Consider the following 25,325-nt stretch of genomic DNA (forward strand, 5'->3'; position numbering starts at 1 on the left):
TCCATGTAACAATGAATAAGTCATACCATATATTCAAAGATGTAAGCAAGCACCATATGCAGATGTAACACAAAAACCATTACAAGAATTAGGGATGCTAATGGTTAATTTGAACAATTAGATTAGGGTGATTAATAGAAATGAGCAAACCTGAGGTTCAAGGTTTGAGGTTCGGGTTCGAAAAATCGACTTCACAAAAAAACAAAGTTTGGGTTCGAAGTTCAAGAGAGCTATAAGTGCAAACCACTCAAGCGAGCAGCGCTGGGCTTGGGTATGATTGATGCTCAGCTCTGTGCGATCCATGTGCAGTGTTTGAACGGCTCGCACTGGGGGTAAAATTAGCGTGATCAGATGTAGTGTGCACACACAAAAGAAACTGAAAAACCCCACCCACCAGCTCCCGGACGTGTTCTGATTATGGCTGGCTGCATGTGGGCGAAGACATAAACTGCCCAATTACTGACTTCTATTGAAGTTTGGTTCAAATCAGGGTCACAAACCAAACCTTATCTAAGGTTCGAATGTCCCATGCGAACCCAACTTCCAAAGGTTCGCTCATCTCTAGTGATCAATAAGAAAAGACCAAGGAAACTGTATCTCTGTAAGCCACAATCTCAAGATATTATATGGAGTAGTGGGAGGTTAGTTATCAAATTCTATCATGTATTGTATATTTTTAGACTTTGCATTAAAGTCTGCTTTGCACTATTCATCATATTATATATGTACATTCCAGATATTGTCTATGTTAGCTCTTTAGTGTACTTTTTGCTCTGGTTATTAGAGTTTCTACACCCTCTATTATTTGTGTGGGCGTGAGATTTATTGACACAACATGCTAATAAAACACTTGAAACAGACTGTGACTAATATAACATCCCACTGGTTTGGCTACAAATAGACAGTGTTTCCGATTCATCCAGCAGTTTTTGCCAGTTTTGAAATGTTTCAATATTTTTGCACAACTCAAAGTTGCCGAAACATTCTGCAACTTTTGTAATTTTTAAATCAGAGGCATTGCCAAGTGCATTCATCATGAAAGTGTTACAAATTACGACTGAAATGAACGCCATAGCCTGACTGGCGTACATTTTTGCTGGTGACACACGGAAGTTGACACAGACGACAAATTCATGACTCTTACTGAATTTGACACATCTTTAGAGTTGAGCGCGGTTTGCGGTTCGAGGTTCTCCAGTTCGCGGTTCGAGTGATTTTTGGGGGTGTTCTAGATCGAACTAGAACTCGAGCTTTTTGCTAAAGTTTGATAGTTCTAGTTACGTTCGAGAACGGTTCTAGCAGCAAAAAGCAGGGCTTTTTACAGCTACAGTGTGCAGGAGCCATTGCTGGCAGCCTGCGGTAAGCTGGTAACCAAGATAAACATCGGGTATCCAAGCAAAGTGCTTTGGTTAGTAACCCGATATTTATCCTAGTTACGTGTGCAGGAAGCCGACACTTCCCCACTCAGCTCGCTCCGCCCCCTCCTGCACGCGGCATGTACACATACATACACACACACTCACCTGCCCCCAGCCATGCAGTCCACGACACTGACGTCCTTAGCGCCACATGACCCCGCTAGGCTCCACCCACTTTGCACTCCGCCGCCAGCATACATGGCTCTGCCCACCTGGCACTCTGCACACATGGTCCCGCTAGGCTCCGCCCACCTGACACTCTGCACACATGGTCCCGCTAGGCTCCGCCCACCTGGCACTCTGCACACATTACCTCGCTAGGCTCCACCCACCTGGCACTCTGCACACATTACCTCGCTAGGCTCCACCCACCTGGCACTCTGCACACATTACCCCGCTAGGCTCCGCCCACCTGGCACTCTGCACACAATACCCCGCTAGGCTCCGCCCACCTGGCACTCTGCACACATGGTCCCACTAGGCTCCGCCCACCTGACACTCTGCACACATTACCCCACTAGGCGCCGCCCACCTGGCACTCTGCACACATGGTCCCGCTCGGCTTACCTGCGGTGATGAAGTCCCGACTTCAGCACTGTCGCTGTCCTCCATGGCCGCCGCTTGTCACATCACCTTCTCTCGCTTCCGACCCGAGACTGACTAGCGGTGACGTCACGGGCTGCTCACGATACTTGGCTGTGAAGGCGGCGATCATTGAAGTCAGTGACAGGTGCTGTCAGCAGTGCAGGAGATCAGCGCAGGTAATGTACCTCGCTGACAGCAGCACTTGTCATGTCCTGCAGTGACGTGGGCTGACCCATTGATGATAGCTCAGGTCACTGCACTGCTCTCCCAGCCAATGGGGAACATCCTGCTCTTCATTGACTGGGACAGTGTGTATCGTCATGGCAACCCCTTGGATTACACCAGACCTGGATTTGTTTTTCTTTCTAATAAATTGGTTAAAGAGGGAATGTATTGGGGAGTGTTTTTTCAAATAAAAATGTGTTTGTCGTCTATTTTTTTTTATTACTGACTGGGTTGGTGATGTCGGGTATCTGATAGACGCCTGACCTCACCAACCCCAGGGCTTGATGCCAGGTGACATTACACATCTGGTATTAACCCCATATATTACCCCGTTTGCCACCGCACCGAGGCACGGGATGAGCTGGGGCGAAGCACCAGGATTGGCGCATCTAATGGATGCGCCACTTCTGGGGCGGCTGCGGCCTGCTATTTTTAGGCTGGGGGAAGTCCAATAACCATGGACCTCCCTAGTCTGAGAATATCAGACCCCAGCTGTCTGCTTTACCTTGGCTGGTGATCCAATTTTGGGGGGACCAAAATTTTTTTTTTAAATTATTTATTTAATTTAAAATAACAGTGTGGGGTGCCCTCAGTTTTGGATTACCAGCCAAGGTGAAGCTGCCAGCTATGGTCTGCAGGCTGCAGCCGTCTGCTTTACCCTAGCTGACTACAAAAATAGGGGGAACCCTACGTCATTTTTTTTTTTTCATTTGTTTGGCTAAATACAAAGCTAAGCACCCCTTAGTGCCACATGAAAGGCACCAAAGGGTGCAAAATTACAAAATGCAGGAGAGTGGGACATTATGTGTCTTTCTGCCATTATAATGACAGAAAAGACTGATATGAAGTGTATAAGCACAAGAAAATCACCAGAGCGCTCTACGCTGTGAAAAGCAGTAAAAAAATGGCATTGTAGTGAACATGTGACCGTCTCATGTAGGTTGAAGCTATGGATCCTGGGTAAATTTATGTATTTTCCCTCCTTCAGTTTTTTTGCAGTACACAAAAAAAACGGAAGGCACACGGATGACAAACAGATGACATACGGACCGTCTACGAACGGAAACGGATGCCACACGGATGCACCCGTGAAAAAAAACGGACTGTTTTTTGCAGACCACAAAAATGGATCGGTCGTGTTAATGTAGCCTTATTCTGATCTGCCGTTTATAAACAGCAGGCAGAAATAAGTGAATAGCACCCCCCAGCGTCAGAAAATCTCCAGGGTTTCAGGGCAAGCTGAGACCCTGGAGATCATGATTCAGGACGGTTTTTCTGGTCCCCGCTCACGTGATCACAGGTATACACCGTACACTGATGATCACATTACAGTAAATGACAGTGTCGGTAAAAAATTATTTTTCTCCCATCTGGCATGAACAAACATGATAAATCTCCTCCCCGGTCCCCTCCGGTCCCCCGGTGTCGCTAAATTGCCCCCCTGATGCCCTCCCAGAAATCCAAGATGGCCACGCGCACAGCAGCGCGCCGGCCGCATTCACCCTACTCCTCTGATTTCTGTCGCATGTGCCATGACACATGCGACAGAAAACTCCTCCCCAGGCCCTGCCAGGTCACCCCCTATAACCCCACCGGTGTTCCCCAGTGTCCCACGGTACCTGTGCAGCGTTGATCCCCCCATGGCCCTCTCCTTCACAATAGACGCTGCCGCATGCACAGAGCGTCTGTCAGCTCAGCTTCCTGTGTTCAGACACAGTGAGTGGTGGTTATGAATCTGTAAGCTAAATGGACGGCATGGTGGCTCAGTGGTTAGCACTGCAGTCTTGCAGCGCTGAGGTCCTGGGTTCAATTCCCACCAAGGACACCATCTGCAAGGAGTTTGTATGTTCTCCCCGTGTTTGCGTGGGTTTCCTCTGGGTACTCTGGTTTCCTCCCACACTCCAAAGACATACAGCGCTATGGAATTAATAACACTATATAAATGAATAAATTATTATTATTACTGCAATGCCCTGCTCATGAGATAAGGAACATAATTGATCAGGAGAGCTATATACTACATTTCCAAATGGAGAGATTTGCTTTTATAGTTTCCCTGCTGAACGACTACCAAACATGAGAGTCCGTTATACGCCACAAGAAAACACATCTAAATAGCCAGCTCTGTTGTTAAGTATTCATTCAGCTGGATAACTGGACTTAAAGGGGTATTCCATCTCCAAGATCCTATCCCCAATATATAGTAGGTGGAATAGCAATAATATCAGCAAATACCAATATTTGGAAATAAAGAATAGTTCTCCTGATTAGGCATGCCCTTACCTCATGAGCAGGGCTTTGCAGCTTTGGTAGCAACCATTACGACATGGATTCTGCTGCTGTTGACCCGGGGAGAGTGAGTGCAGATTCATTGCACCCACACTCCTCACATGAAGGGTCTGCACTCCTAGAAAATGGGGGATACGTTCCCTGAGTGCCTCCCCCCATATTCTAGACGGTCCAGAGTCGTCGTGGGACCCCTTTATTTTTTTCTTACAATAAATTGGTGAAAGAGGGAATGTTTTGGGGACTGTTTTTTCAAATAAATTTCTTTTGTCGATTTTTTTTGTTAGTACTGACAGTTTATGATGTTGGGTATCTAATAGACGCCATGACATCACCAACTGCTGGGCTTGATCTCAGGTGACTTTACAGCTAGTATCAACCCGATTTATTACCCCGTTTGCCACTGCAACAGGGCTCGGGATGAGCTGGGGTGAAGTGCAAGGATTGGCGCATCTAGTGGATGCGCCACGTCTGGGGTTCCTGCGGCCTGGTATTTTTAGGCTGTGAAGGCCCAATAACTATGGACCTTCCCACCCTGAGAATACCAGACCACAGCTGTCCGCTTTACCTTGGCTGGTGATCCAATTTGGGGGGGACCCTACTTTTTTTGTGTAATTATTAATATTTATAAAATAATTATAAAAAAAGAGCCTGGGGGGACCTCCACATTGGATCTCCAACCACGGTAAAGCTGCCAGCTGTGGTTTTCAGGCTACAGCCGTTTGCTTTACCCTAGCTGGCTATTAAAAATGGGGGGACCCAACGTCATTTTTTTTTTAACTATTTTTTAAATAGAAAAAATTAATGGGCTTCCCTGTATTTTGATTGCCAACCAAGGTAACGGCAGGCAGATGGGGGTGGCAACCCATAGCTGTCTGCTTTATCTGCGCTGAGAATCAAAAATACCGCGGAGCGCTACATCATTTTTTTAAAGATTTATTTTTACAGCACTGTGATGTCCAGCAATCAAAATACAGGGAAGCACATTTTGTTTTCAGTTATTTAAATAAATAATTAAAAAAATATATATATGGGCTCCCGCTGCATTTTTTGTATTGCTAGCTAAGGGTAATCCAAGCAGCTACTGGCTGCTAACCCCCACTGCTTGGTGTTACCTTCACTGGCAATGGAAAATCCAGGGAAGCATTTTTTATTTTTTTTGCCAAAAAAGTACAAAAAAAAGACGTGAGCTTCGCCATATTTTTGTATGCTAGCCAGGTATAGCAGGCAGGTGCTGGAAGAGTTGGATACAGTGCCAGAAGATGGCGCTTCTATGAAAGTGCCATTTTCTGAGGCGGCTGCAGACTGCAATTCGCAGCAGTGGGGCCCAGAAAGCTCAGGCCAACCTGTGCTGCGGATTCCAATCCCCAGCTGCCTAGTTGTACTTGGCTGGACACAAAAATGGGGCGAAGCCTACGTCATTTGTTTTCTAATTATTTCATGAAATTCATGAAATAATAAAAAAAAGGGCTTCCCTTTATTTTTGGTTCCCAGCCGGGTACAAATAGGCAACTAGGGGTTGGGGGCAGCCGTACCTGCCTGCTGTACATGGCTAGCATACAAAAATATGGCGAAGCCCACATAATTTTTTCAGGGGGTAAAAAACTCCTGCATACAGTCCTGGATGGCGTATGCTGAGCCTTGTAGTTCTGCAGCTGCTGTCTGTATGTATGGAGAAGAGCAGACAGCAGCTGCAGAACTACAAGGCTCAGCATACTCCATCCAGGACTGTATGCAAAATTTTTTGCCCACCAAAAAAATGACGTGGTCTTCACTTTATTTTTGTATGCTAGCCAGGTACAGGAGGCAGGTACGGCTGCCCCCAACCCCCGGCTGCCTATTTGTACCCGACTGGGAACTAAAAATATAGGGAAGCCCTTTTTTTAATTAATTTATGAATTTTATGAAATAATTAAAAAAAAAAACGACGTAGGCTTCGCCCCATTTTTGTGTCCAGCTGGGTACAACTAGGCAGCTGGGGATTGGAATCCACAGCACAGGTTAGCCCAAGCTTTCTGGGCCCCTCTGCTGCGAATTGCAGTCCGCAGCCACCCCAGAAAATGGCGCTCTCATAGAAACGCCATCATCTGGTGCTGTATCCAACTCTTCCAACAGCCCTGGAGCCGGGTGGCTTGTTGGGTAATAATAAGTTAATACTGGCTTTGTTTTACTAGCTAGTATTAAGCCAGAGATTCTTAATGTCAGGCACGTTTGACCCGGCCATTAAGAATCTCCAGTAAAGGGTTAAAAAAAAGACACCACACAGAGAAAAAATACTTTAATAGAAATAAATACACAGACACATTAGAGACTCCATCTTTATTATCCCTTGTCAGCCCTCCACGATCCTGCTCTTCTGTCTTCTTTCCCCTTCAACACATGCAGCTCTGTCTGCTCCATCAGACAGCACAGCTGCATGGGGGAAGACGCTGTGCTCCGTGCAGAAATCACTCTGTGAGAGTGACCACAGGCTCCCGGCTGTAAGCGGTGGCACGGGTTGCCATAGCAACGCTGCTCCGATCACGTGATTCCGGTGCCGCTGCGTGCTGGTAGCGGGACATCCCCATTACCGCTACCAAGCACGTTGCTATGGCATCGGTGATCTCTGTGATTGACCGGCTGTGTCAGCCGGTCAGGAGCCGGCTTTTCCGGATGCTGGTAACTGCGGTAAACATCAGGTAACCCAGAAGCCCTTTCCTTGGTTACCTGATATTTACCTTAGTTACCAAGCGCAGCATCGCTTTCACGCGTGCTGCTGGCTGGGGGCTGTGGTCACTGGTTGCTGGTGAGATATGCCTGTTTGACAACTCACCAGCAACCCGTGTAGCGACACTCCAGCAATCCCTGCCAGGTCAGGTTGCTGGTGGGATCGCTGGAGCGTCGCTTAGTGTGACGGTACCTTAAGGGAACGGGGAAGCAGAGCGGGGAGTCGACTGTGTGCTAGAGCATGTCGCCGGTACACGGCGATACACAAACGTGCACCATGTAACAGAGAGATGCAATGACAGGTCCTACATGACGCGTCATAGTCAAGTGACCAGTCTGTAGCCAATGAGATAACAGGCACGTGACTGGTCACATGGCTATTTTTCACGTCACGATAGGTCCTACATCACTGCTGGCAGTGCTGGTTACCGGGAGGATTCAGCGATCATCGGATGGAATAGCGGCAGGTGACAGAGTGCAGGAGGGATCGCGGGGACCGGTAAGTGTTATGGCAATGTTTATTAACTGTATGTGTACATTTATAATGCGTTTTTATGTGTTTGTGATTGCGTCCCATTCTTTCCTATTGGTTCGAGTTCGGTTCGTCGAACGTTCGTCGAACCGAACTCGAATGGGACCTCGGTTCGGCGAACCGAGTTCGAGCCGAACCGCGGCTGGTTCTCTCATCTCTACACATCTTATACAATTACAATTTTCAGTAAGTATGGTGCACAAAAAAGGAATCAGGGCCATTTGGTATCTTAACATATCTAGAGAATTTTAAAATCCTTAATTTTTTTTCAAAGCTGGACAACTTGTGTCTCTACAAGAGGACAGATAAGGAGAGACATATTTGTAAGTCATGAGTCTATAATTTTTCAACTAGTGGGGTCAGAAAGTTGTGTTCATCTGGTTTGCAGAAGACAATAGGAAAAATATGTTGCTAATGATATGACAGTAGATATATTCACATATACTGTTTTTTTCCAGTACCTAGTGAAAAAAACATAGATAGATAGATAGGTAGATAGATTTATGTGTTTATTTTACCCATATATATGCATATGCACATATGTAGATAAATGCATATAGAAATAATGTGTCTAAGGCCCCCTTCACACATCCGTGAAACACGTGCGTGTTTGGCCCATTTCCGTATATACCGGAGACACGGCCAAACGTGCACCAATGTTAATCTATGTTTGAGGTCACCATGCGTTATTTCATAATGTTCGTGTGTCCGTGTCCGTGATCCGTATGTGTTTCCGTTTTGCACGGAAGCATAACCGTTTTCTGCACGGAACATGCACACGCAGACAGCAAGAAAGTCAATGGTTATGTGCGCACAATACGTGACACGGATGCATCTCTGTATGCTCCGTGTACGTTTTGTGCATTTTTCTAGCGCTGTCGGTCATTCTTTCTTTTCCTGTCTATGTCGGTCAATCTCCCTCAGTCCGTCGGTCGGTCTCTCTGTCTGTTTGTCGGTCTCTCTCTGTCTTGTCTGTCCCTCTCTCACTGTCTGTCGGTCAGTCTCCCCCCGCTCTCATACTTACCGTTCCCCGATCACTGCCACAGCACTGTACGGCTGTTCACTAAACTCCGGCTCCTTTTCCTCTTTTGAAAAAGCCGGCCGCTCATTAAACAATCTCATATTCCCTGCTTTCCCCGCCCACCGGCGCCTATGATTGGTTGCAGTTAGACACACCCCCACGCTGATTGACAGCTGTCTCACTGCAACCAATCACAGCCGCCGGGGGGCCGGAACTATACTGTGCAGTTAAAAAAATAAATAAATAATTAAAAAAAAAGACGTGCGGTCCTCCCCCATTTTGATACCAGCCAGGGTAAAGTCATACGGCTGAAGGCTGGTATTCCCAGGATGGGGAGCTCCACATTATGGGGAGCCCCCCAGCCTAACAATATCAGCCAGCAGCCACCCAGAATGGCCGCATACAATAGATGCGACTGTTCTGGGACTCTACCCGGCTCTTCCCGATTGGCCCTGGTGCGTTGGCAATCGGGGTAATAAGGAGTTAATGGCAGCCCATAGCTGCCAATAAGTCCTAGATTAATCATGTCAGGCGTCTCCCCGAGATACCTTCCATGATTAACCTGTAAGTTACAGTAAATAAACACCCCCCCGAACAATCCTTTATTAGAAATAAAAAACACAAACCAATTCCCTTGTAACCAATTTATTAACCCCAACAAAGCTCTCCATGTCCGGTGTAATCCACGGACCTCCAGCGTCGCTTCCAGCTCTGCTGCATGGAGGTGACCGGTGCTGCAGAAGACACAGCCGCTCCTGTCAGCCGCCGGAGTTTAGAGAACAGCTGTGCAGCGCCGCACCGGTGATCGGGGAACGGTGAGTATGAGAGAGGGGTACTCCATTCAGTCACTCTGGGGATTAGCGGTCACCGGTGAGTCCTTCACGGGTGACCGCTAATCAGGACGCGACACCCAGACACAGCCGCGGTATGACAATGAAGTCGGGTGAAGTTCATTCCAGTTCATTCTCTATGCGCGACTCTGTCTGCTATCAGCGGGTATTTATCTACGACATTGTGCATCACAAACACGCATAAATTCACATGGATAACACATACACATGTCAGTTATTTCTCTCACGCATAAACGGGCATCCAACACGCACACACGGCTAGAATACGGCATTCACACAGATGGCACACGGACACAAAAACGGAAAACGGACCCAAAAAACGGACATAACACACGTGCGTGTTTTTTCACGGACGTGTGAAGGGGGCCTCACAGACATTCAAATATTTTATTTAAAAATAAAAAAGGGTTTTTCCACTTTTAACTTCTTTATTCTCCAAAAGATTGGTTGCTCTCTGAAACTTTGTGTGCTGGAACTTGTAATAATTGTTTAATAATTGTTTATATGTGGGAAGGGAGGATCAAGTGTTAATTTCTTAGGCTGGAGTCACACTTGTGAGAGACTCGCGCAAGTCTCACATCGCATCACCCAGCATTGCCACACACTCTCCTGACTGGAGCGGGTCAGCTGCATGTATTTATATGCAGCTGAGATGCTCCTGTCAGGTGAGCTGCAGGCCATGTCGGGTGATGTGATGCAAGACTTGCACGAGTCTCTCACAAGTGTGACTCCAGCCTAATACAGCAACACACAAGAGAAATGAAGCGTTACACAGGTTCGTAGGCCTCAGTTCCACTTTTGTTTTGCACAGATGAGTGCAATCTAATAAAACATCAGATTGCACTTGCACCAGTGCAAACCTATGGGGCAGTGTCCATCTGCGATTGATTTCTCATGTTATAGTGGCATGAGAAATGAAATGCAGCATGCTGCGTTTGGCAGCTTGTCTTGGCTCACAGGGACCCATACAAGTTTATTGGTGCATGTGAAACATCGCACTGCACTCGGATGTCATCCAATGCAGTGCGATGTACACAGAGACAGGCAGCAGAGGAGATGGGGAGAAAGTGCTCCTTCCCTCTTCTCCGCACCTGTGATGCGATCTCAGGATCGGATCACAGTCACATGACCCCCAACTGACACCCGCAGCAGAGGGTCATTAGCATATTGCTTCCAATGCTCTCGCATCAGAAGCTACCATATGTGCAACTGGAACCGAGGCCTTATAAAAAGAATGGTGTCTGTGTAATACAGTACATAGAAGTGCTGTTTCCTCCGGAGTAAGCAGTGCTTTTAGTAGGATACAGCAGTAGGTGACACAATGACTCATCCAAAGAAACAAATGATAATGCACAGGCTAGTTAAAAATAAATTGAATAATATGACATATGTTCATGGAATCATAGCCAATTTAACAGCCATGATAAATGGCTGATTACACAATGGACAAGCAAAAAATAGTATTTCAGTGATTCCTGCCCAAAAATACATGTATTGTTCCATGTAAAAATGTTTGAGATCATAATCCTTTATTTGCTCTTTTGACAGTTGTAATACAATTTTGATCTATTCATACTATATTGTCAACAGTAGAGGGCGTTTTGCTTCTCATTTAACCTTACCATCCTCAGGATGGTTCAGATTTGTCACGTTGATGAAGAAATTGCAGAAGTCTGATTTTCACAACAATGGGGGTGTTTTTTTGTATCTTTTATAACTTTAAATATAAATGATATACGATATGTGACTCATTTCATCTTTTGGTCTCAAGATATTTCTTCAGAGCCATCCATAAAAATAGACATCCACTAGATCTCATCTTCACCCGCCTCTGTCTGTTTAACCTTATAACCACCTTTCCATATCGGACCACTATATACTTACATTCTCATACCTGTTTTTACTCCCCAAGTCCAGGAATTATCACAACATACAGAAACCTCTTACAACTAAGCATTCACACACTTTCTGACTCTCTTATAACATTGTTTTACCATCACTCCATACCACAGACACAGCTACAGTTTTTGAATATATCACAATGGCCTCATGTCAAATCTACCTCACTGGCCCAGATGTCACCACTTTACTGTACAGAAATCCAGAGTGCCTTATTCTTTTTCACATCATACCTTCCAAGTTTCAATCTCAACAAAACTGAACTCCTCATCTTTCCACAATCTCCCTCAATCCCCTTAACAGACCTATCCATCCTGATAAATGACATCATGCATCCTCCTGTATCACAAGTCTGCTGCTTTGTTGTAACCTTTGGCTGTGCCCTGCCCTTCAAACCACACATCCAAATCCTTGCCACCTCCTGCCACCTCAAAGTCCAAGAAAATTTCCAGAATCAATGCTTAGTACATGCCTTCATAACCTCATACCCCAACTTCTGCAATATGCTCTTCTGTGGCCTTTTAATTAACACTTTTGCATTCCATAGGTCAATTCTTAACTCTCCTGCCCGATTAAACCCTTACTCCCCTTGCTACTCCTCTGCCCTCTGTCAATCCTGACATTTGCTTTGCCAGCACATTGAGTTTAAAAAAATTAACATTTCTCCCCCATACATCTCTGGATAAATCACCCTATAATTCTCACCACGTAATCTCTGATCTTCACAAGACCTCCTTCTTTCCTCTGCTCTTTTATGTTTCTCACACAACTGTTTACAAGATTTTTCCTGAGCACCCCATTATTAGAAACACACTGCTGATAAATTGTTCTCATCAATGGAAATCTTCATAATCTGTCTGAAAACCTATCTATTTAGAAATGCCTACGACTACAATAAACATGGTGCTACTTCATTATCATCAGATTTACTCACAGCAAGTTGGGCTGCAGTGTGTACATCGCCCAGGCCAAAAACTAGTGCTCTACCAGGATACAGCTAAACCCCCACTAATGTGGAAGCATCACAGGTGCAGGAGGAGCAAATCACACACACACCTCTATGGAATGGAGGGGGGCGAATGCTAGATGATAAAACTGCACACTAGTTCATTATCACCAGAGGTGATTTAACCGGCCCACCTACTTTACTGTCTCCCTCCCCAATATCCTGTATATTATAAGCCCGTTCCTCTCCCACTCTGTACCTGTCTGACACTGTTAGTTGGCTTATTGTGTTATTTATATAACATACTAGCTGCAGTACCCAGAATTGCCCAGGATAGTAACTGTCTCTCTGTCTCTCTCTTCCACTCTCCCAATCTCCCAGTTTGTGTCTGTCTTCTACTCTGTCTGTCTCTCACTCTATCTCTCTGTCTCTTTCCCTGTCTCTGTTTGTCTATCACTTTGTCTTTCTCTCTCTTTATTTGTTTCTGTCTGTCTCTCTCTTTCCATGTTTGTCTCTGTCTGTGTGTCTGTATCTGTGTGTCTGTCTCTGTCTGTCTGTCTCTTTCCCTGTCTGTCTCTGTCTGTCTCCGTCGCGGGCGGGGAGGGCGCTGCGCTCATCCACTGCTCGGGTCCGGCTGCGGCTGCTGCTCGCTCGGTCGGTGGCTCGAGCGGTGGGCCAGATCCCGGGGACTCGAGCGGCGCTCCTCACCCGTGAGTGAAAGGGGTGGTTTGGTTTAGGGATATTGTCCGTGACGCCACCCACGGTTTGTGGTGAGGTTGGGACACCACCGCTGCTCTGTACGGGGATCCCAGGAGCGTTGACAGGGAGCAGCTGAGATGTTTTCTCCCCTCCGTGGGTAGGGGGTTTTGGTGGTCCCGGGGCCCGGTGGTGGAGGTCGGAAGGTGAGTTGCGGGGTTTGGCCAAGTGCAGGGTCACGGGGCAGCGCAGTGCCAGACGGCACGGTGGTACTCACTCAGCCAGTAACGCACACGGAGTCTCTGGGGAAACAAACGGCTGGATGGACGAGTCCCACAGACGGCTGCGGCGATCACTCCCGGTAGGTTGGCGGTAACTGTCTCTCCCTGCACCGGTGTTCTGTTCTCGGCCCCAATGGCTTCCCACTGATAGCCCGCTCCCCAGCGGTATGTTGGCTAAGGGAGCCCTTCCTTTGCCCGCAGGCTCTGGCCCTGGGAGCTCTAGCTCTGGCGGTAGCTTTATCTCCCTCATGGTTTGGACGGTTGCCTTCAGTCGGGTCTTTACTGCTGGGAAACCCCGGAGGTTCCCGTCGCTGACGGATTTGACCAGTTTAACGGTGACTCCTAGCCTGGTCGGGGTCCGTAGGCCCTGCCGGATGGTGCTGGCTTCTCTTCGCTCCCCGGTTCGGTACCGGCGGGCCACCGCCCGTCCCCGGTCCTTACGGTTGTGCGTCAATCGGCCTCTCCTGCAGACGGTCACCACCGTCTGCCAACCTTGCTGTTTCTGTGCCCGGGCCACGTATCCGGATACAGCCAGTCAGCTCCTCTACTACCACCTCCCTGACTCCACTCTCTACACTCCAAAACTGATCTGCCTTCCTTTTCCTGCCTCCAGGACTGTGAACTCCTCGGTGGGGTGGAGCCAAAAGCCTGGCCCCGCCCCACCTGGTGTGGACATCAGCCCCTGGAGGGAGGCAACAAGGATTTGTGTCTGACCTTGATGTTCCTAACCGGGGTGTGGGGTATGTTGTTGCAGTACCTGTTACGTCCTGGCTTGTCCAGGGTGCCACATCTCTTTCCCTCTTTTATTGCCTGTCTTTGTCTCTGTTTCTCTATCTCTCTGTCTATCTATGTATTTCTGTCTGAATCTCTCTGTCTCTGTCTGTCTGTCTCTTTACCTGTCTGTCTCTTTCCCTCCCTCTCTGTCTGTCTCTTTGTCTGTCTGTCTCCGTCTTTATCTTTCCCTGTCTGTCTCTTTCCCTATTTGTCTATCTCTATCTGTCTTTTCCCCTGTCTTTCTCGTTCCCTGTCTATTTCTGTCTGTCTCTGTCTGTCTGTATTTTTCCATGTTTGTATCTTTCCCTGTCTGTCTATTTCCCTGTCTCTTTGTCTACTTGTCTCTGTCTATCTGTGTCTGTCTGTTTCTTTGTCTGTATAGCTCTTTGTCTCTCTGTCTGTCAGTTTGTCTGTCTGTATCTTTGCTTGTCTGTCTCTTTGTCTGTCTCTTTCCCTGTCTGTCTGTGTCTGTTTTTTTCTGATTCTTTCTCTGTCTTTTCCCTGTCTGTATCTTTCCCTGTCTGTATCTTTCCCTGTCTGTCTCTTTGTCTGTCTGTCTCCGTCTTTATCTTTCCCCGTCTGTCTCTTTCCCTATTTGTCTATCTCTATCTGTCTTTTCCCCTGTCTTTCTCGTTCCCTGTCTATTTCTGTCTGTCTCTGTCTGTCTGTATTTTTCCATGTTTGTATCTTTCCCTGTCTGTCTATTTCCCTGTCTGTCTCTTTGTCTACTTGTCTCTGTCTATCTGTGTCTGTCTGTTTCTTTGTCTGTATAGCTCTTTGTCTCTCTGTCTGTCAGTTTGTCTGTCTGTATCTTTCCTTGTCTGCCTCTTCCTGTCTATTTTACTGTCTGTCTCTGGCTGTCTGTCTTTTTCCCTGTCTCTCTGTCTCTTTCTCTGTCTGTCTGTCTCTTTCCCTGTCTGCCTCTTTCTGTCTATTTACCTGTCTGTCTTTTTCCCTGTCTGTTTCTGTCTGTCTTTTTCCCTGTCTGTCTTTGTCTGTCTGCTTCTTTCCCTGTCTGTCTCTTTGTCTATTTCCCTGTCTGCCTCTGTCTGTCTCTTTCCATGTTTGCCTCTTTCTCTGTCTCTCTGTCTATCTCTCCCCGTTGAATGTCCCCGTTGCCTATAGCAAGCAATCAGCACTCCTATTAATGACCTGTAGCTCCCAGCTCCATTGACTTTAATGTAAGCAGGTTTTTTGGTGAATAACTGTAAAGCACTGGGTTAAATTTTCCCCTCAAAACATAGTCTTTGACATTCCCTGATGCAAATGAGGCGTAATTGTAAATACGATGGTGTGGATTCCTTTAGCGGACATACACACATACACACACACACACACACACACACACACACATACATACACTCAGCTTTATATATTAGATATATTATGAAAACTCTATTCAGATGTGCAAGAAATCAATGGTGCTTAACAGATAATAATAATAGTAATAATAATAATAATAATAATAATAATAATAATAATAATCATCCTTCAAGACCAGGGGATAGATATGTAGCACAAAAAGGCATAAGCATATATACAGCAGTTGCATATCTCATTATTTATATCCTTAATTTCTATTTGATAATAATGAAATGACTGTAATCTCCAGTCATAAAGTGATAATTTTATATATATATATATATATATATATATATATATATATATATATATATATATATATATATATATATTATTTATAAAGTAAATAGGGTTAAGATTTTATTTTTACCACTAGATGTAAACTAAGCTTTTCAGTATATTGGCAGTCTGGTATGCTAATAAAGATAAAGTAAGCCACACAGTAGGATATATTTGGTTACTACTCACCACAGGGTTTAATTGCACAGAACTCCCATGGGGTGCCAGGGTCAAGCGTGTAACACCATGGTCTCGACTTGCCATCAGGATTGCGACAGTAATTATCATTCAGACCCTTGTTAGGATATCTGGAAAGGCAGTTAAAAAAAAAGAAAGAACACTTATGTGTCATCCAAGGAGACTGACAGACTCAGATCACCTTTCATTCTTAAAGCACCCAATTAGGTATGGGTTTCATAAACACAGCATGGCATTTCAACTCATTAGGGAAGCTGATGATAACAGGAGGAAAGCCCATCCTTTCAACTGGTAATGAGATTTGTGATGTTCTGCTTGTTACTTGGGCTTTAGGAGGATTAAGGTCATTATTTCTTTTATTATCTTTCCTCTTGTTAAAATCATAGCAATCATGCATTAAAATATTGGAATCAAAGGTCAATGCCATATGGAGCAACAAGTTTAACATCATGATGTGTTTAAGATCTGTTTTATGATAAATATTCATTGTGCAAACATAAAGAAATTATGTAGGAGATATTTATGAAAGAATATTGAAAAGATTTGTTGTGATATCTGATAATTCCTTTAGCTTGGGAGTCCTTCTATAATTTGATAGTCCTAAAAGACTTCTAAGAAATGGAATACAACAAATTTTGACCAGATGGACAGAATAACCTCTTAACAAAAAAAAGTGTATTGCCCATCTGCTGGTTAGCTCTTATGAGTTGTAATCTGTAAGGAAATCCGGCTGTAAAAAGTTGAGTTTCCTGCAGCACCACCACAGGTGAAATTAAGCAATGCACAGTGGCCATTCAAATTAATGGGTTGTCTATTTGATTAATTCAGGACCCCCCATTGGTTTTAAACATCCATAGATTACACAGCTGCTGTAGTAAGGGGTGCTTCACACACAGCGAGCTCGCTGCCGAGATCGCTGCTGAGTCACGCTTTTTGTGACGCAGCAGTGACCTCATTAGCGATCTCGCTGTGTGTGACACTGAGCAGCGATCTGGCCCCTGCTGCGAGATCGCTGCTCGTTACACACAGCCCTGGTTCATTTTCTTCAAAGGCGCTCTCCCGCTGTGACACACAGATCGCTGTGTGTGACAGCGAGAGAGCGACAAATGAAGCGAGCAGGGAGCAGGAGCCGGCGTCTGGCAGCTGCGGAGGCTGGTAACTAAGATAAACATCGGGTAACCAAGGTGGTTACCCGATATTTACCTTAGTTACCAGCCTCCGCAGCTCTCACGCGGCCTGTGCTGCCGGCTCCGGCTCTCTGCACATGTAGCTGCTGTACACATCGGGTTAATTAACCCGATGTGTACTGTAGCTAGGAGAGCAAGGAGCCAGCGCTCAGTGTGCGCGGCTCCCTGCTCTCTGCACATGTAGCTGCATTACATATCGGGTTATTTAACCCGATGTGTACTGTAGCTAGGAGAGCAAGGAGCCAGCGCTCAGTGTGCGCGGCTCCCTGCTCTCTGCACATGTAGCTGCATTACATATCGGGTTAATTAACCCGATGTGTACTGTAGCTAGGAGAGCAAGGAGCCAGCGCTCAGTGTGCGCGGCTCCCTGCTCTCTGCACATGTAGCTGCATTACACATCGGGTTAATTAACTCGATGTGTACTGTAGCTAGGAGAGCAAGGAGCCAGCGCTCAGTGTGCGCGGCTCCCTGCTCCCAGCACACACAGCTAAGCGGTGTGCGCTGGTAACTAATGTAAACATCGGGTAACCATACCCGATGTTTACCTTAGTTACCAGTGTCCGCAGCTTCCAGACGCCGGCTCCGTGCAAGCGCAGCGTCGCTTGCACGTCGCTGCTTGCTGGGGGCTGTTCACTGGTCGCTGGTGAGATCTGCCTGTTTGACAGCTCACCAGCGACCTTGTAGCGATGCAGCAGCGATCCTGACCAGGTCAGATCGCTGGTCGGATCGCTGCTGCATCACTAAAGTGTGAAGGTACCCTAAGTACCCTGCTGTCTACAATGGTAGAACGCCCCATAGATAAGGCAGAGATAGTTTATTGTCATCTCTGCCTACCTGATCTTTTTCTACAGAGTGCTATAAAAGCATTATCTACACAGAATAGTTAAGCCTATCAAAGCTTGCTTCTCCAAAGTACCATTATGTACATCTCTACCAAACTTAGCCAACTCCAAAACGTCCTCCAAGACAACTCCTTTTGGGAAGCATGGAACCACTTGAACACAAAAAGCAAGAAAACCAACATTCCTATCCAAAATGGCAACAGCTGGCTCCAGTACTTCAGAGACCTCGACAAAGACATCCCAAAAGAAGGACTAAGCCAAGAACAGGAAAACAAAACATCAAAACTAAAGGCAATGGAGGAAAAAGTAAAAAAAAATCCAAAATACAAAATTTCTGGATACAGGAATTACATCACAGGACGTTGCAGAGAGAATCTCTTTCATAAGGTGTAAAAAAGCCAGAGGCCTGGATGGAATACCCCCAGAGATGCAGAAGTACAAACAAACCAGATATGCAAGCTGCAATGGTTAAACTATTTATTATTATGCTGAGTGCAGGCTACCTCCATTGTACCTGGAACCAAGACCCCATTACACCCATCCACAAGAGTGGGGACATGTATGACCCTGCCAACAACAGAAGCATATGTGTCAGCAGCAATATGGGAAAACTGCATGAAAACATCCGAAACAAGAGGCTCATCAGTTTCCTTACTAAGCACAACATCCTCAGCAAGAACCAAGCAGGGTTCTTGCCAAACCACTGCACAATGGACCACATCTACACCATGCACAGTCTCATTCAGAGCCACATCCACAATACAAAGCACAGAAATATATATACTCCTGTTTTGTGGACTTTAAAAAGGCTTTTGAGTGGCACCAGGGTTTATTCTTGAAATTGCTGGAGAGCAGAATAGGAGGAATGACCTACAATATCATCAAAAGCTCCTACACTAAGAATCTCTGCAGTGTGAGTGTTAATGGTAGAAGAATGCCTTATTTCCAGCAGAGCCATGGAGCCAGACAGTGCTGCAGCCCAAAGGTGGTGTCACACACAGCGACGGCGACAACAACGTCGCTGCTAAGTCACCATTTTTTGTGATGTAGCAGCGACGTCCCATCGCTGTCGCTGTGTGTGACATCCAGCAACGACCTGGCCCCTGCTGTGAGGTCGCCGGTCATTTCTGAATGTCCTGCTTCATTTTTTGGACTTTGCTCTCCCGCTGTGAAGTACACATCACTGTGTGTGACAGCGAGAGAGCGACGAACTGAAGCGAGCAGGGAGCAGGGAGCCGGCATCTGGCAGCCTGTGGTAAGCAGTAACCAAGGTAAACATAGGGTAACCAAGCGAAGTGCTTTGCTGGTACCCGATATTTACCTTAGTTACTAGCATACGCCACTCTTAGGCTGCCAGTGCCGGCTCCCTGCACCCTGCACGCGTAGCCAGAGTACACATTGGGTAAAAAAAAAAAGGTTTGCTTATTAACCCGATGTTTACTCTGGCTAGGAGTGCAGGGAGCCAGCGCTAAGCGGTGTGCGCTGGTAACCAAGGTAAATATCGGGTAACCAGCGAAGGGCTTTGCTTGGTTACCCGATATTTACCTTAGTTACCAAGCGCAGCATCGCTTCCACGCGTCGCTGCTGGCTGAGGGCTGGTCACTGCTCGCTGGTGAGATCTGCCTGTTTGACAGCTCACCAGCAACCATGTAACGACGCAGCAGCGATCCTGATAAGGTCAGGTCATCATCGTGATTGCTGCTGTGTCGCTACATGTGACCCTAGCTTAAGTCCAACGCTCTTCAATATTTACATCAATGACCTTGCTACTGCTCTGGAATCTTCAATAGCTCAAGATCTCACACTCTATGATGCCCAGGTGAAAATTTTGCTCTATGCAGATGACTTACTGCTGCTGTCACCAACCAAGAAAAGCCTCCAAGACAACTTACAAATCTTGAATAAATTCAGCTCCATATGGGCACTACTGATAAACGTAAAGAAAAACAACATCATGGTGTTCCAGAGGAGAAAGAGAAGATCAGACCAGCACCCTTCATTTGTCCTAAACAACTGTAACGGACAAATACACCTACCTTGCCTAGAAACTCACCAGTCAGGGAACTTGAAACAAGCCATAGAGTGCCTGAAAGAGATGGCCTGCAAAACCTTCTATGCCGTCTGAATTAAACGCTATCATCTGAAGCTGCCAGTGAGGGGTCTGGATAAAAAAATTTGATTCCATCAGAATCCTCCTGTACGGCAGCAAAGTCTGGGGCCCTCACACTTACCCAGATTGGTCAAGGTGGGATACCAGCCCAACAGAAATATTCCACCTGGAATTCTGTAAGTACCTTTCCATGCCCATTGAATCATGTCCAAGAGTGCCTGCTGGGCCAAGCTGTGCAGATTCCCCCTACACCTAGCAGTTCTGAAGAGGGTGCTGTCATTACAGGCTCACCTACAGAGTAGCAATCCAAGCTCCCATCACCACGAAGCCCTAATAAATGTAGGTGGACCAGAAGTCCTCCTCGGAACAGCACACCCAAACACAACTAGATATAACGATCAATCATAGCAGCCTGACAAAAGCTAGAATCAAGAAAATGGTAGACAAGGGAAAGGAGAGGTATGTCAGTGACTGGATGACTGATGTCATCACCTCACAGAAACAGATCATGTACCAGAGTCTGCAGAGAGACTACAGAATTGCCCCATATCTAGAGAAGCTCCTGGACTCAAGACCGCAGGACTCTGAACCGATATAGACTCAGTGCACACAGTCTGGTCATCGAACCTGGCCATCGAACCTGGCCAACACAGGCAGAGCTACAAGCCCAGAGAAGACAGACTGTGTCAACACTGTAACCTGGAGGCCCTGAAGAATGAAATTCGCTTCCTGCTACACTGCATCAAATACTCAACAGTGAAGGACACTTACTTCAGGAGACTCTCCGATCTCTTCCTTGATTTCAGCTCTATGAAGGAGGAAGCAAAAACATATATCCTGCTGGAGGAAGAAGAGAGCACAGTGGAGATATCAGAGTGATATGGGAGCGAATGCCATAGACTTTGAGAAAGAGAATTGTGATAAGCCATATATATCCAAAGCACCAACCCTGGATGTACCCCTAGCCATCGTTCCTACAGCCCTACCCATCATCCCCACAGTCCCTATCCCTATTGAACACTTGCTTTGGCAAAACTAATGTGTATTTTGCCTTGCCAATAAAGATTCTTTGAATTTGTTTGATAGATAATTAGATAGATAGATAAATAGATATATAGATAGACTTGCCACTTGAGGGAACAAATTCCTGTATAATTAGATGCAGCTGGAGATCAAAAGCTATATATTTTTCCTTAACTCGTAAATACCCAAAGTGGCTTATTAAATCCATAAAGCAATTCAACTTCTGAAGAACCTGGAGAGTTGCTATTTATCATACACTTAAATACAGAAGTATTTTCTACTATATACTCTCCTGAAAGGAATGTGGTCTAGCAAAAAAAAAAATAAAAATGGACAATTGCCAATATGTAATGGTTGCCGGGATGTTTCCATTTGTTACCTGTCCATAATATCACTATGCTATAAAGCCAGATTTGATAGTTTGAGAGATACAGTATATACAGTACTGTAAATTCCTCATTTGTTATTTTAGTTATATCACATGAAGGATAATTTTATTTCTTTATCCTTCATGTCCTGGGTGAAGTTTATCTAAATAAATGTGAGCGTAAAATGTATTATAAATATAAAAGTCATTTGTTGTTACAGTCTAGATTATAGTGGTAGGCTAATGCCTGGTCGCTCAGCACATGATGAAAAGAAAAAACAGAATGCCTAGCATTACTTATATTTGTGTGTATACATGTGTGATTATGTATACTGCATAGGTATGTGTATGTATTTATATATGCATGTGTGTACATCTGTATGTAGTTGTAAATACTTGTTTTTGTGTATGTATGGTACTGTAAATGTAATTAGTGCAGAAAAATATGAAATATGGGTAATTCACAAACTACATTTGTTCTTCAAGATTCTATTTACATGGAATATAGTGCCATTTGTTCCTCATTAGGGTCACATTGGAAAAATAGGAATACATTTATGGTATATATGTTTGCAGAAAAGTATCTTATATAAACAAGAAAAAAAAGTACAAAGGAAACTAAAGTAGCCTATTTTTGACTTACATGACCCAGCATGTAGGTACTGTATATAATATTATGTATATTAATGTGTGCTAATGTGTTCTTCATTACTACACTTTAGATATATGTACTATCATCTATGTTAAATTTGTAACACCAAGACGGAAAGTCATGGAGTTATGTAAATCCTAGTATTGATATGCAAATGATGAAAAAATGTAAGCAAAATTTTGAATACAAAGTTTTTGATATATTATTCAGTATTGAATATGAACACAGAAATACAAAAATGTATATGCATTGGCTGCTATCGATGAGGCTATTAATAATTGTGTGAGGAATAATCGGCCATACTGAATGCACTTGGGCACACAAATAATCAAGAATTGCTGCTGGTAGCTTCCTTTGCAACTGCCAACTAATGACATCTCAGATAGGCTCGATGAGAGACCATTGTAAAGATGGTGCAAGGCAGTGCAGGACACAGATGAAAGAAGGCCCCTGTGAAGCAACAGTACATCGACCTTTGCAGTCCAAAAACTTATTATAATGCACAATTCCACCTACTTTGAGATGAAAGTGGGACTCTACCTTGTGAGCCACCTTGGGGCTGCACATATTCCCCCAATGATATGACCACCTTTGGCTCTGGCACAATAGCACTTTTAGGCCATATGTGAGGAAGATGCGGCCTGGATTGCTGTGTTGAAAAATGTCTCCTTGGACACTTTGGATAAATGGCTGTACCACCAGGTCCAAGACCAAATAACACTGAACGGTTATTGGACCAGGAATGAAACCCAGAATCCTACACCAGGGTATTAGGAGTAGTACTAGTGTGAGCTCCCTTCATGGGTGGCATGGTGGCTCCGTGGTTAGCACTGCAGTCTTGCAGCGCTGGGGTTCTGGGTTCAAATCCCACCAAGAACAACATCTGCAAGGAGTTTGTATGTTCTCCTCGTGTTTGCGTGGGTTTCCTCCATGTTCTCCCATTTCCTTCCAAACACATACAGATAGGGAATTTAGATTGTGAGTCCCAATGGGGACAATGTTTTTGATGAATGTAAAGTGCTGCAGAATATGTTAGTGCTATATATAAATAAAGATTTATTTTATTTATTATGAAGATCTCTTCATGGCGCTGCCCACATGGCCAACAAATTGAGAGCAGAGGCTGGAATGTAGCTATGAAATCTGCAATGGACGTCTATCCAATTCAACAATGAGTTCTGCTATTGTTTTGGATGCGGTGATAGCCGGGGATTGCTCTGGTGACAACGTACTTACCAGATTTATTTCCTTGAATGCCATGTACACTATAAGATGTGTATAGTTAAGTATTTTATTTTTGTATATCATTGTACATATTATACTGTATATGTTTTATGTCAAATAAAAGATTAAGGATGCATCCACATGTGTCAGATATTCCAGGTTGGAAAATTCTCTACTTACTACGATATGAACAGTATCACATGCATAATGAAAAATAAAATCTGTGTTAGAAATTGATCAGTTCTTTTATCCATATTTTACCTTGTATATCACCCTTTGGAATGCATATGGTGAAAACTACAGTGAATGTGCAGATTTTGGTGAGGATTTTGCTTTGTGTGGATACTGTAAGTCCGGAGTATACATACCATGACATGTTTTTCTGGCAGTGTAAAAAAATTGCATAACAGTAGAAACAAGACAAACCTTTTCTTGGTAAAGGCATTTTCAACTGCTCAAATAACCCCTTCTCAATCAGCATGTTTGCCCCTGGTAAAAATAACAATCAGGCAATGAGCGCACACTGAGTATTTGGTTGCAGAAATTTCTGCACCAAATCTGCAACACAAGTGCTTTTGCAGTGCATTTTTGCCGCAATATTGCGGCATTTTTCATGCAAAATATGCTTAAAAACGGTGAAAGAATTGACATACTGCAGATTTACTTCTGCACTAAATCTGCAAAGGAAAAAAAGCAACATGTGCACAAAATATCAGGATTCTCATTGACTTTGCTGGCATCAGGATTTGCATGGTTATGTGACAAGACAGCATCAAAAATCACATAAAAAATGCAATAAAAAGGCACTGTGTGGACATACTCTTATTATCAAATCAAGTGCCGCACCATTGCAGCAGTGTTGAAACTTGTTCTCCTGGGGCTCATGTGATGCTGTTAAGCTACATGAGCCCCAGGAGATTTCCAACACTGCTAGAACAGTGCCTGGCTTGGAGGTAAATATAATTGTTATATTTTACAAGGGAAAAACATGGTGATTGAGAGCAGGTTGTCTGAGTAGTAGATAGCCCCTTTAAATCCCTACCACATCCAGTTCAGGCCTGCAACACACAGCCGTAGAAAACGTGCGTGTTTGATCCGTTTCCGTATATACCGGAGATACGACCAAACGTGCACCAATGTTATTTAATGTTTGAGGACACATGTGCGTTTTTCATTAAGGTCCGTGGGTCCGTCTGTCTACGTTTGTGTCTCCGTTTTGCACGGAAGCATGTCCGTTTTCAGCACGCAACACGCAGCACGGACCCAATGAAAGTCAATGGGTCTGTGCGCACGTCCGAGTGACACGGACGCATCTCTGTTTGTTCCCTGTACGTTTTGTGCTTTTTTATGTGATGTTGGTCTTTTTTCTTTTTCTGTTTCGTTCTCTCCCTCAGTCCGTCAGTCGGTCGGTCTCTCTCTATGTCTTTCGGTCGGTCTCTCTGTCTTATCTGTGCCTCTCGCTGTCTGTCGGTCAGTTCCCCCCCCCTCTCTCATACTTACCGTTCCCCGATCTCCGGCGCGGCGCTGCACTGCTGTTATAAAAGCTCCGGCGGCAGTCCCAGAACTGTCGCATATAATGTATGCGGCAATTCTGGGCGGCTGCTGACTGAAATTGTTAGGGTGGGGGGCTCCCCATAACGTGGGGCTCCCCTCCTGAGAATACCAGCCTTCAGCCGTATGGCTTTATCTGGCTGGTATTAAAATAGGGGGGGGACCGCACGCCGTTTTTTTAAATTATTTATTTATTTATTTTACTGCAGAGTATAGACACGCCCACCGGCTGCTGTGATTGGGTGCAGTGACACAGCTGTCACTCAGCGTGGTGGGCGTGTGTGACTGCAACCAATCACAGGCGCCTGTG

General features: G+C 45.2%; 1 protein-coding gene across 2 annotated transcripts in view; it reads right to left on the reverse strand.

Annotated features, from left to right (window-relative positions):
- HGF (hepatocyte growth factor) overlaps window positions 1-25,325 on the reverse strand; it is a 262,687-nt gene that overhangs the window by 136,296 nt on the left and 101,066 nt on the right. For both annotated transcript variants that reach the window (XM_075342579.1, XM_075342578.1), the window contains exon 7: window positions 16,051-16,169. In XM_075342579.1, the coding sequence (XP_075198694.1) occupies window positions 16,051-16,169 (119 nt within the window). The remainder of the gene's footprint in view (window positions 1-16,050; window positions 16,170-25,325) is intronic.

Source organism: Anomaloglossus baeobatrachus, chromosome 4 (assembly GCF_048569485.1).
Source record: "Anomaloglossus baeobatrachus isolate aAnoBae1 chromosome 4, aAnoBae1.hap1, whole genome shotgun sequence".
Taxonomy (NCBI): domain Eukaryota; kingdom Metazoa; phylum Chordata; class Amphibia; order Anura; family Aromobatidae; genus Anomaloglossus; species Anomaloglossus baeobatrachus.